Source organism: Malania oleifera, chromosome 9, assembly GCF_029873635.1.
Source record: "Malania oleifera isolate guangnan ecotype guangnan chromosome 9, ASM2987363v1, whole genome shotgun sequence".
In the NCBI taxonomy this organism is placed as follows: Eukaryota; Viridiplantae; Streptophyta; class Magnoliopsida; order Santalales; family Ximeniaceae; genus Malania; species Malania oleifera.
Window position 1 is genome coordinate 74,409,116 of NC_080425.1, and position 13,514 is coordinate 74,422,629.

The 13,514-nt window shown below is 33.3% G+C and overlaps 1 protein-coding gene across 1 annotated transcript in view; it reads right to left on the reverse strand.

The window, feature by feature from the left end:
• Positions 1–4,478: 4,478 nt before the first annotated feature.
• Positions 4,479–13,514, reverse strand: part of LOC131164813 (signal peptide peptidase-like 2) — a 28,133-nt gene continuing 19,097 nt past the window's right edge. The window contains exons 9-14 of the mRNA XM_058122297.1: positions 13,325–13,378; positions 6,064–6,156; positions 5,809–5,951; positions 5,284–5,354; positions 4,981–5,064; positions 4,479–4,869 (exon numbers count right to left, since the gene is read on the reverse strand). Of these exons, the coding sequence (XP_057978280.1) occupies positions 4,742–4,869; positions 4,981–5,064; positions 5,284–5,354; positions 5,809–5,951; positions 6,064–6,156; positions 13,325–13,378 (573 nt within the window). The 3' untranslated portion in view covers positions 4,479–4,741. The remainder of the gene's footprint in view (positions 4,870–4,980; positions 5,065–5,283; positions 5,355–5,808; positions 5,952–6,063; positions 6,157–13,324; positions 13,379–13,514) is intronic.

Below are 13,514 nucleotides of genomic sequence, written 5' to 3' on the forward strand. Positions count from 1 at the left end.
CTAAAAATTTTAAAATTTGAGAAATCATCTCTTTATATTGCACAAAAAGACAAATTTTTTAAGACCCATTAAGATATGAAAAATTAAATATTAAGAAATGTTAATAATTTTATTAAAATTTCAAAAAAAAGTCATTTAAAATTTAAAATTTTAAGAAAAATAAGTATTTTTTATTAAATTGTAAAAGGGGTTTATATTTTTTGTCTTACAAAAAACTTTATTAATAAATACTTATTAAACTTAATCTAATCCTATGAGTATAAATAATTAATAAATTTATTATAAGATTATTTTCACATGTCAAAGTTAACAAAGTGATGGGATGATTTATATTTTTGGAAATAAAATTTTGAGTTTAAAAATTTTATCCTCCAAGGACAAAAAAAAAACAATATACTTTTATTATCAAATTATAAGACATTTAATATGAATTTCTAAAACATTAAAATAGAAGAAAGGTATATTCTTATATTATTCCTTTATTATCATTTATTTTCTCTGGAATTCTAGAACATAGTGTTAAAAAAATTGTCACTTTTCTTATTTTTAACTTTAAAAAAAAATAAAAAAATACTTCCCCTTGCCAAAAGGATTCAAAAATAGTGTTGAATGGAGGGCATTAGGGTTTTGGGAAGTGTGCTCTCTGGAAACGACAGAAGGATGTTGACATGACATGTTCGGATTAGCTTGCTCTTTGTTCTTATCCCCACCATTACGTGTCACCTTTCATCTTCTTTTTCAGACTCTGTCCCTATATATATATATATATATATATATATATATATTAATATACAATTTGATGGGCTGCCCACTGATTCATTCATCCCATCATGATTTGGGGACAAGTTTGTTGATCAACAACTTTATATTAAAAAAATTAAAAATTTTTATTTTTTTATAATTTTTTTAAAATTTTATTTTAACATGACTAAAAATTTTAAAAATTAAAATGTTAATAGTGGATAAATCAAATTTTTGTTTTTGATATATTTTTTATTTTTTTTCTTATTTTTATTGATAACCAAAATGAAAATGTAATTCACTTATATTTTTTAAAAAAATATTTTTTGAATCCCAAATGGGATCTTTTGAAAATATTTTTTTATGTAAACAAATTTAAAATTTACTAATTCACGAATTTTTAAATGGGTTAAGATTATTATTAAACTTATGACTCGTTTGGTACGGTGGAATAATTATTTATTGAAAGAAGATGGAATATAATTTAAATTTTAAAAATTAAAGGAATAGTTATTTTTATATATTTCTAATTATTTCATTCAACATGTAATAAAAAATGAATAAGCATCTCCATGAAGAAATTTGAGAATAGTCATTTCTTATATATTCTTTATTGTAAATTCATAAAATGTTCACACTATTATTTGTTTTACAATAACAACATAATTTTTTATATAACTAATTATTAGTATCCTTATAAAGCTAATATTTTCTTATGAATAAACATTATACAAATTAAAGTAAAAGGCATAGTTAGAGATGGATCTTAATAGTATACGTCTTATGTCATTTTTAACGATATGATGATTCATAAGTTTGAAATCTTGTGTAGAAAAATTATTCTTTTGGTAAGTATCCGGTGAATTGGACAAAAATTTTAAGAAATAGGTTTCCCAAATAAGATCTCAACTCTTTTGATTTATATATATAATGACACTTTAAGACTTTAATTTATACGAATAAAAGATATATTTAAGTGTTGATTCAAATAACTTAAATTTTATTAATAAAAATAATTTTGTAATTGATGTATTTCAAATTGTATACTTAAAAATCATACTCTATACATGTTTTTTATATCTTAAGTTTCATATGCTCGCTTATTCGAATAAAAATAATTTAATATTAACGTAAAAGATAATGATCTTTCATCAGATTTTAAAAATTTCCTACATTGAGATTTACTAAAAAAATCAAATTTTCTCTTATATTTTGAAAAAAGATAATTTTTTAAAAAAAATTTATGTATTTTTTTAACAAATTTCAGAAAAGATTTATGGCCACTAAAGTGTAAATAGGTGGCAAATCTACGGTAGAAAATATTGGCCGTTTTATGACCGTTGGGAGGGTGCGAAGGTGACGTACCTTGACACGCACCTCCCAAGCAATGGCTACATCTCCTCATAAATGAAGTGTAGTAGTATGGCATCACCATCCCCCTCACATCCCATTAATGTGGTCCCTTGTCATTTAAAATTATCCCATGCTTAAAATTTAAAATTTTAAATATTTATATTATTTTATTATTGCTAGCTTATTTCTATATTTTAGAAAAGAAAAATGATGATAGACACATGCTAAGCATTTGGTTTGTAATAGTCACCCATAATTCTACTATTTTTTCTCTTTAATATAATTTTAAAATGACTGAAAGCACCCTTTTTTAGCCTATTTTAAAAATATATTTGCTAAATATAAAAAAATAAAAAATAAAACAACATATGCCAAACACATTTCCTTTACGCTTTTGAAAGAATAAATTAAAAATCTAACATATTATAACTAAATGAAGACAAATAATTTTAATTAAATATTAACCTAAAAAGGAGTTTTTTTTTTTACAAATTTAACCACTAAAATACAAAAAAAAAATAGTCAAGATAATTTTATAAATCAAGTAATTTCTACTATTTGTACTTTGACTTATAAAAATAACACATGTTCGACGATGCATACATTACAATATTTTCTATTCATATATTTTTTTTCATTTTTTTATGACTCTCAAGACAGTCGAATGTTAGCATATGAGTTACCGTCAATAAACTAATTTCTTACAAAAAAGAAAAAAGTTAACTATTTATCATTGAAATTTATATCAAAGCATATTTTTATTTGTATTATTTGATAATAACCCATAATTAGTAAATTTTATATCTTATATATCGAAATTGATGTTTATAAATATTTCTCAATAATTTTGTTAAGATAAGATAATTAATTTTTATTTATAAATTTTCAATTTGTCACATAAAAACTTGGTTAATTATAATTTTCAAATTTAACCCATTTCTATGGCCTAACGGACAAAAGAGGAGGACCCGTATGCCCGTTTCCTTCTTATATTATTGTGTGGGTTTGGACCGTTGGAGTCCTAATCACATTCTTTCAACTTTATTACTCAAAAAAATAAAATAAATTAAAAAAGGTAGAAAACAAGAATGGAGGACAGCTCATGGAATGGGACCCACAATCTGGAGTCTCAAGTCACATGCAGGCCATTGGCCCACCCAGGCCCACTTCCAGCCTCAGGCCCATCCCACCAGAAATAAATAAAATAAAATAAATCCCAAACATTTAGAGAGCTTTATGGTCACATCACACCTCACACCAACTGCCCACCACACCTAACCCCAAGTCCACGTGGAGTGGAGCCCATCTGAGGTCATCTCTTTCAGTTTTTCCACCATTGCCATGTCACTGTTACCCACTTACCCACCGGCCCATTAAGAGTGTGCCAAGTGGCCCTAAAAATGATTTTTAGATGGCCCCACATGGCTTTCACTGGTTGGAATTGGTCACTTGGTGATCCCAATTTTTTAGGCACATTACATTTGGAAGGGATATGTTCAAATAACTTTGCTTCTCTTGTTCTTTGTTTTCTCTTTAATCTCTTTTGGGTGGTTTGGGAAATCACATATATATATATATATATATATATATATATATATATATTAAGGGTGTAAGGAGTATCATCATTGGGAATATTATGAACTGGTCCATTATGGGTTAGAAATCATTTGATGGGAACCCAGCAACATACATAGGGAGAGAGAGAGAGATGTGACTTTTAAAAGAAAATATGAGAATGGGACCCACGTGTTCATTTCCTCATTTTCCTTTTGGAGATGCTCAATTTCTTTGGTAGCATATATATTTTGAAACTTTGGGAAGTAGTTGATATTTGATTATTTATATGTGGATTGTCATTACACATCTATCGTTGATTACGTGTAAAATAAAGGAGAAAAAAAAAGATAAAGAAAAATAATGCTCTTAGATTTTTAGGTAGTCGCCTTTATATTTTTTAACATTAAACTCTCAACATTGGCTGCAAAACATCATTGATATTTTTTAAAATATAGGATAAAAGATATTAATCTTCTATAACATTTGGTAAAACAATAAAAATCTCCCTAAAAATTTCAAAAATTTGATATACTTTTCTTAAGATTTCAAAAATCTCATATAACTCCCTCGATATTTAATTTTTAGAATACTAAAAGATTTATCTTTTTATCAAATATAGGGAGAGCACTATTTTTAACAAATTTCAGGAGAAATTTGTGAGCATTTTAAAATCTCAGTAGCGAACCCTTAATATTTTTTCACCCCAAGGGGAAGTATTTTTCTTTTTTACAAATCTCGAGAGATTAATGTCTTTTACCCTAAAAAATATTGAACTTCTTTTGCATGGATAAAAGAATGGAGGGGCATTCCTCAACATGGGGAGCAAATTTTGAAACACAACTCCTAAATGCACATTTTTCTCAACTAATCATAAACAGAGAGTGAGTTTCAATTTAAAGTGCACAAAGCTCCTACAACACTTTGATATTGTAACGAGGCCTTTTGACATGGAGGGAGATTCTTTCCCCATAACCTTGGTGACCCTAGCTAGCATACAACAATAAACTATAATATAATTACACAAACATGCACACACAAAATTTAAAAAGAAAAAAAAAAAAAAAAAAAAAAAAGAGGAAAGTGGCAAGTCTTATTTTTCCTGGTTCAATTCCTCAGAAGATTGGTGGAGGTGAATGTGTGGACAGACCCTTTCTGGTTCTCCTCTCGTCCACAGAATCTTCAGATCACCTCTCTTCCTCCCCAGTGTTATAAAAGTCCCTGCATCATCAGTGCGTGAAGAACTCAGCTCAGTGTCAACACTTTTTAGTGTTTTGCAAATTCTCAACATGGGATGCTTTTTTTTGCTCATTGTGAAAATATGATGATTACCTAGTGTGAATGGGACTATGTACAGCAGTGCTGGTTGCCCATGCCCATCCATCAAGTTTAACGCCACGTACGTAACGAGAAGCCCTGCCAAGTATCAAAAGAAATTTTGGATCCAAAATCTTTAGAGTCGTATTGGAGGGAACAAAAGAAGGAAAATTTTCATGCACTTTTTCAACTTTAATTTTTTTTTTATTAGTCAATAAATTATGAATGTTAAAAAATCTCTTTTAAGTTGGAAAAGTTTATATGCATGTTATTCTCCACAATCATTTTGATACCGATGTTAGTAGCCTGCAATCTTACCTAATCCATAAGCAAACATTGCCCATAAGAAGTATCCAGCTCGGAGATTCTTCTTTGCCAGCCAATCATACCTGCAAAGATGGGCGACACAAGATATTTAATTAAAATAAGAACACTCATGATCGGGCTGGAACAGTGTACTAATTATTAGTCCAGTTGTTATAAACATGAGGAAAATTGAAGCCTGTTCCATGTGGCTTTGTCTGCACTTCGTGGGCAAGGCAGCGCACAGCCTAATCACCAAGGCAAGAGTGCAATGGGCTTTCTTTGTACAAGAATTTAAGTTTGTCAGTATTTTCCAGATATTCTGGTATTTTATGGACAACTTTGTTACCGAAGTTTTCAACTGTTCAAGTGAATTATTATATGAGTAGATGTCATTCCTGGATGAAAAAATTCAAAAATATTAAAACATCTGCAAAAGAAGATGTTTCAGTAAACACCAAAAAGGCACTAGTGAAAGTTTGGGTTTTGCAATTCTAAACCAGGACAAAACAGCTGCAAGAAAGGCTGTAGAGCTTCCACCTGAGTGAAAATGCTACTACCAGTCCAGGTAAGAGGATGTCACCAAATCCGATAATGCTGTAGCCACCCCAAGGATCAAACATGCGGGGGATCTTCAGTAGCATTGGAATACCATCTTCTCCACTTTTATCTCCACGAGCCACCTACAGAAAAGAGAAGTGATTCGATATATACTTTAGTCTCGAAAAGATAGAACCTTCTGAACCTAATTTAAGTTACAAAACTAGCATAGAAGTGAAAGGGAGAATTGCATACCACAATCATTACACTTTCGTGGAACAACTTCTTAGAAACGAACACCCAAAAGATGTCGTACATGAAAGCACAACTTAGAAGAACTGTACCCACCTGATTGAATTAATGTAAGAAGAGTTTCTCATTAATATCCAGAAATATTGGTTTCAAATGTCATTTCATCCAGAATAGAAATATACAGATGACTCTAATTCTGTCATAACAGATATCAGAAAATCGTTCATATAAGAAATTGCTAAGAAAATCACAAAACTTTGGTTGTGTAAAATTTAAAATAGCTAAAACTGTGTCACCACAACAACCTCTACCTGGATAACAAAAGAGGTCACTAGCATCGTTACCTAAAGCGCAGTGTTTTTTGGGTCGTGGTACAGGTATGGGAACAGAGGGTGCTAGGTATGCATGAACCACTTATTTGGGTCAATTTGTCAATATGCTATGTTGGGTCGCAGTGTGTTTTGAATTATTTACTCAGGATGGAATAATTATCGGCTGTGCCCAAATAAAATTCTCAGTCATTCAAACATCTCCATCAGCAAAAAACCCTCTTTTCTCTCTGTCGCAGGCTTTGCAGCAGCAGGAAGCCCCTTTCTATCTCTCATCACAGGCAGGCTTCGCAACCACAGAAAGCTTTCTTCTCTCTCCCTAAAAGGCTTCGCAGCAGTAGTAAATATTTTTGCATGATTTTTGAAATTTTTGAATATTTTCATATGATTTTTTATTTGAAAATGGTTAACAAATTTGGGCCGCCATTTTTGGGTAATTGGGTCCCAACCCACATGGATCCTGGATGCTACTGACCCATGAATTGGTACATGCGATCACGGTTCCAGGGGGTGGGCAACAACACAGGTAACAACGGTCACTAGTTTTCTTGGCATCTTTGCACAGTATTACGAGGAAAAAAACAAGAGACAACCAAAATTTTACATTTTCAATGCAGCATATAAATAAGCTGGGGCCTTTGAAACTTGCCAGCAGTGCCAAATGAACATTAAGTGTGTGAATAAGCTAAGAACTAGGTTATCCCAGCTCTTCATTGAACTACTTTCTAGACTTCATAAACACTGCAACTTTTTCTTTGACGTGGCCAAAATTTAAGACCACGTTTGGAATTCAAAAAGAATCCCTAGGAGTGGGAATAGTGGAGTAATGGAAATGAAACTAAATATCTGGAACAATGTCAATAGAAATGGCAGAGATCCCAATCTAGGAAATCAAAATTGGGATACCCTTCAGGGGAGGTGGAAGAAATGGAATGGGTTTTTGTGCGTTAAAACAATATAGACCTTCTTATGCCCACCTAATGATTCTGAATCCTGCTTAAATGATCCAATTGAGTTAGATAGCTCATCCTCAAAACCTAGGTATCAAGGAGAGAGAGTTAAGAGGATCTTATACTAACTTAGGACTGCCCACAGAGGCGATGTGGGACTGGACGCACACCAACACTCCCCCTCGAGCCCATGGGTGGAAATGAGGCGAGGAGGAGTCTACCCACAGAGGAGTTAAGCAGCCCAAGGCCCAACTCTGATACCAAGTTAGAGAGCTCATCCTCAAAACCTAGGTATCAAGGAGAGAAAGCTAAGAGGATCTTATACTCGCTTAGGACTGCCCACAAAGGCGATGTGGGACTAGACGCGCACCATCAAATTGCATGAATGAGAGTGAACCATTCAGATTCCTTATGAATGGGAAAATTCCTAAACAGGATTCCTAATAATCCCACTCATTCCCATTCCAAATTTTAAACAACCTAAGAATATTAGATGGTGCCAGCTAGCATGATAGTAAAGTCATTAGGGGTGTGAAGTGTGCTCCTACCTCAGAGGCCACGAATTTGTTTTGGATAGTACCTCAAAGAAGAAAAGTATGTATTTTAGGGAATATTTTATTTGAGGCTTTCTTTTGTTGAAAATCAATTTTGGAAAATTGGGATTAGAAAAAATTAGGATTCCTTCCAAGTACATTAGAGTTAATGATAACAGCCACCTCTAGATTAAATAGGGGAAGGGGATAAGATCCTGTAACAGTTATCATGTCCAACCTATTTAATTAAATGGTAGAAACTTCATCAACTCCTAACAGACGAAACATTAATTCAATAACTCAACAGACAGATCATCACCTCTACTTAATGAAAATCAAGTTATAGATATTCTAGTCATGAGCCACAACATCTAATTTACACACCAAAGTGATAGAAATCCTAATAATAGAGTTGAATTTTCGATGAGCAGCCTCATGCACAAAGCTCCCGTCATATGTCAGGTCTGGGGAAGGGTGGACTGCAATGGGTCTATGGTACACAGCTTTACCTTGCATTTTTGCAAAAGGTTGGTTCCACGCCTCGAACCAGTGACCGGAGGTCACACGACTATCCTTCATAATGGGGTTGCCATCTAATTATTTTTACAGGGAAAAAACCATTTTTGACTCTAATACTTGGTAAGACATCTTATCTGGAAGTCTAGGATTCAAGAATTAATTTATATATTGCAAAGGTAGATGAATCTAAAAAAAAAAGAATATATTTAGTGCCTCAATTTGCCCTTGGGTCGTCTTTCTGGCAATATAATATTGTTAATTTTAAAGAAAATACACTAAAACAGTCAATCAAGCTAAGCAATTTATTGAACCAAGATAAAGTATCAATTCACCCAAGCAGTCAAATCATGCTGGCAAAATCAAATTATAAAGCAAAAGACGGTAGATACCCTTGCCAAATGCTTAATTATCAAGCTTGTCCAAAACTCATGCTAAATAAACAAAATAGTTAAAAAAAAAAAAATTTGAATGTGTTGGACATTGGTTTGCACTTTGGATAAAACCTCAAGTTGTTAGGGAATCCCAAAGTATTTCTAATGACCTTCAGAAGAGGGAGCAATCCATCAAACACATCAAAATTACAAAATATTTATCACATGCTCAGAATTCTTATCCTGCTAAACACACAGAATTAAACTGAATCATTTTTTCTCGCTATTCATTTAAAAAACTAAAAATATCACCAAAGCACAATACTGGATCAGGGAGCGGTTCGGTTCGCATTACATACAAAACCCTAGTTAGCTAATTATCTGTGTTGGATGGGAGATCAAACCCAAAGTAGTTCTTACCCAAAGGGGTTGCCGATCCAACATTCAACAGAACATTTATAACTCCTTCAAGACATGCAATCAATCATATTCATCTAATATTCATGTAAGCTAAAAGATGAGATTCATGCATGGTTCATTATGAAGAACATTGAAACAAAATCTAAGCATACACCTCATCTTGCAATCCATATTTGGATCATTGTTAAAAACATCTAAATAAACTACTAAACATGTTTTTACTCATTATGCTCTACAAGAATCAAAAACAAGACCAAGTTACATACTTTTAGTAGATAAAGAATCAAGCTTTAAAGTTTAGAAACCTCGAAAAGTGTAAGACCTTCTACCCTGCAACAAAATTCAGTGCTTCGCCTCTTTAGCCTCCCCACTCACCCCTATCAAACACCCTAACCGCTCAAGTTTCTGAATGAACCATAACAAGCACCAAGTTACAAACCTCTTTACTAGAAAAAGAACGAAGCTTTAAAATTTAGGAACTTTAAATAATAAGACCTTCCTGGCAACAAAATTCTAGTCGGGCTTTGCCCCTTTAGTCTTCCTACTCATCATTAACACTCTAAGCCCTTATATTTCTAAATGGAATCTTAGGAGGCAGCCTGGGTCTCTATTTATCGATAAACAGGTGCTCTAGGCTTAGGGGATTGCCTTGGCACCCAAGGAGAGCATCCAATTGTCCCAGATGGAGGAAAAAAATAATGCTCAAAATAACAAAATTATTACATGAGGTGCTGAAACAAATGTGAAAACAACCCCCCCCCCCCCCCCCTCCCCCCAAAAAATCCATTGCAAAGAAAAGGTAACCATGCAATGGCTACACGACAGTCAAAATGCATATTTGCCTATTTTATCAATTATTCATAGTTTTCAACTTTGCAGGTGTAATTTCCCCCAAATCCTTCCAATTTTGGTCATATTTTAGTCCCAAAAATTATCTTCAAGAGATTAAATAAATTTCAAAAGGGTTTTTTTTCATTTAACAAAATGGATCCAAGGGTAATCCAGCTTGAAATTTATGCAAATTGAGTACGAATGACAATGCACATGGGCTAGGAAATTATGACAAGGAATGAACATGAGAATGAGAAAATAGACCAAACGAGATATCTGTGAATGAAATGACTCAAATCCTGCTTTCGTTGGAGTTTGTTTGTGGGAGGAGGATTTATGGGTATAAGAGAGGCTATTGCTTTTGGGCCCAAAAACAAACAAAGAAAAAAAAAATCAAATTTCCAAACTTTGATAAGAAACCCACGTCCATCCTAAATAAGAATCAAGAAAAGTGGGGAAGAGGAGGAGGGACCTCATAGCAAGCAGCTCCAACATGACCAAAAAATTTACTTGGCTCTCACTCATTCTTTATTGGCTTTATAAATATTGTCCCTAGCCTGCAATGTTTCTTTTAAAAAAATCATTTCAGGTGATAAGTTATGCAGCTGCGCTGAATGGCTTGATGACCTAAAGGAAGAATTGAGTAATATGAACACATATAAATGTATGTCACTGGAGGATGTTCAACCATGCAACAATGCTAGTCAGTGATGTGTAACAGAACTTGAGAAAAATATCAAAATGCCTGGAGAATCACTACACAGCAGATAATGCTCGACTTTGACACACTGCTGTCAGTATTGTGGCGATGGAAATATTGATTTGTCATATATTTTAAAAATTTTGATGTCAAGATTTGCAAAAATTAAAAAGTAGGAGTTAAGGCATTTCTAAAATATTAAAATGTGAAATAACTAGAAATATATCCCACAGGCAGTGATACTATGAAACATGGTTGCTCATGATGCTATAGTTTGTGTGTGTGTGTGTGTGTGTAGAGAGAGAGGACAGCGTTAGCCTTGGGGGCTACATGATCATGTTTAATGTGTTTTGATGATACTAACCTATTTGTGGTTCCTAGTGTTTCCTATCTTTGCAGATCATGTTTAGTATAGGTTCAAGTGACAAATACTGGATCAAAGGCAAAGATCGGACCGAGTAGACGTCAAGGAGGAAAGATCAGATGAACACTCACTTGAAATGACTCAAGCATCCAAGGAAGCTTAATGTAGAATTGTTTATTTGTAATGGGGTGTGTTCGAGGTAATTTAGTCTGTAACTCTTGCAATTTTGTTTCTGCATGATTTCTGAGCAAGAGTTGAACAATTGCACATGCATACTAGGACACATGAGTTTATAGGACTGCACTAAAAGTCACAAACTCAACATTCATAGTTTTCAAATATAAAACAAAGAGTTTGTCAAAAGAATCCTAAACTCAAATATGTTTTCTAAAGGGACAAGTTTTCAAACATCCTAGTACTTTAGACATCTTCATACTTTGTCCCGATTTTATCAAAACGAGTCTTATGTCCAAAAGCTTCAAGAAGTCAAGCATATTTTCATTTAAGGACATATTGACATATAAGTTATCAAAATAAACTTTCAAATGTATTTTCATAATCAAGATATCTTATATTCAAGGGAAAACTCATTTGGACAAGTATTAAACTTTATTAGACTTGATATATTTCATATACTTTTGTCCAAGGATGTTTTAAGTCATTAAAAGGTTTTTTTTACAAGGAAAAACAGAGCACTCGTCGACTAATGCATAACACTAGCCGACTAGAAAAACTAGTAGCTAGATCCTATCTCGCAGCCCAGGCACTAGTTGACTAGTGCAGGGCACTAGTAGACTAGTGGGTGGGACTGGTAGACTAGTGAGTGGGACTAGTCGACCAGTGGCCTCAAGCTCAGCACAATAGCGACTAGAAAACGGCTAGTTTCTTTTGGAAATTGCTCCCAACGGTCCAATAACGGCTAGCAAGGGTTTTTGGCTATAAATACAAGTCCATAGACTTGTTTAGTATGGTTTTAATTATTATTACAAGCTTATAGTGAAAATATACTTGAACACACAACCTAGGCACTTTGCATCTTTGTTCATTCATTCACGAGTGCTCAAGTTCTCTCTTGCTCATTTATGTTGTTTGATTTAATCCTTGAGAGAGTTGTGTGAGGTTTGGTTTGTATTTGTTATCAGCTCAAATTAAAGGAGTATCTCTTTGTAAATCATCTTCTTGGTTTTAAAGGTTCTTTGTGAACTGCTTGGTGAAGGTTCTTGGTGAACCAAAGGCTCTTTTGGTGAGCGCAGTAGGGATTTGTTCCCGAGTGTAGGGTTTGGTACCCGAGTTGTAAGGCTTGCTCCGCCGATGAAGGAGTATTCATAGTGGATTGTGGAATCCTTGGCTTGGTGCTAAGGTGTGGACGTAGGCTTGGTGCCAAACCACGTTAAATCTCCGGTGTTAAGCTTTCTCTCCCTTCACTCTTTATTTTATCTTGTGCATGATTTATTTTGTGTATATCGTGATATAATTACTTGAAATCTTGCCAAGAGTTTTGTTTTGTAGAGAAAGCCCAAATATACAAAAAGAGTCCATTCACACCCCCCCCCCCCCCTTCTAGGACTTTATAGTCCCGTGTGGGACGATTAACAGAGAGAATGAAGGAATTCAAGAATCAAATTGCATGTTATTTGTTATCTTATAAAACCAACAATTTTCAAGGCTTTCCATGCTCACAATCATAATGCTTTCTGTATAAGCTATATGATGAACAAGCTTGCAAATTAACAAGGGCATTCATTCAGCAGTTATCACTATCATCAACATAGTCATTTTTAGGAGTGCATTATGTAAAGGTGCATGCAGCTATCAACTGAAAGTGTTATATTGGCAAAGCTACTACAACCACAACATTGACATCATGCACACATATCGAGCCTCAACCCTCAAGGCAAAAGTTTCTCACTCTTACAAACATCATAAATAAAGTAATACTGCACTCCAAACAAGTCAGCATGTGAGAGTCCAGCCAACTTTTGCAATAAATGGTATATCTATTGTTTATCAAACGAACAAATGAAGTTTAAATGTGCGCATCATGTTCAAAATACACTAAACATATTTGCTTAGGATAACTACATGAATTTTTCTCTGTAACAGAAATGATTTATGTTTGGACTATCAAACAAATTCTTCAAGATTACATTTCAGCAATGATATGAAAATTCGAAGAATCTTATATATATGCCCACAAAAGCTGCAGCCATATTCAACTAGTTAATCTCAGTGAGTCCAAATTATTACCTTGAGATTAGGTATGCGCACAATTTGAAGAACAGTAATGATCAGCGCAATTCCCTGATTGAATATGAAATAAAAGAGAAAGATCATTATCCATATAATCATTTTCATTTTCTTCATCTGAAAAACAGTAAGAAAAAGAATATGCATCGAATTTAACATCAACCTAAATTAGGAGCAGTAGGGTGGTATA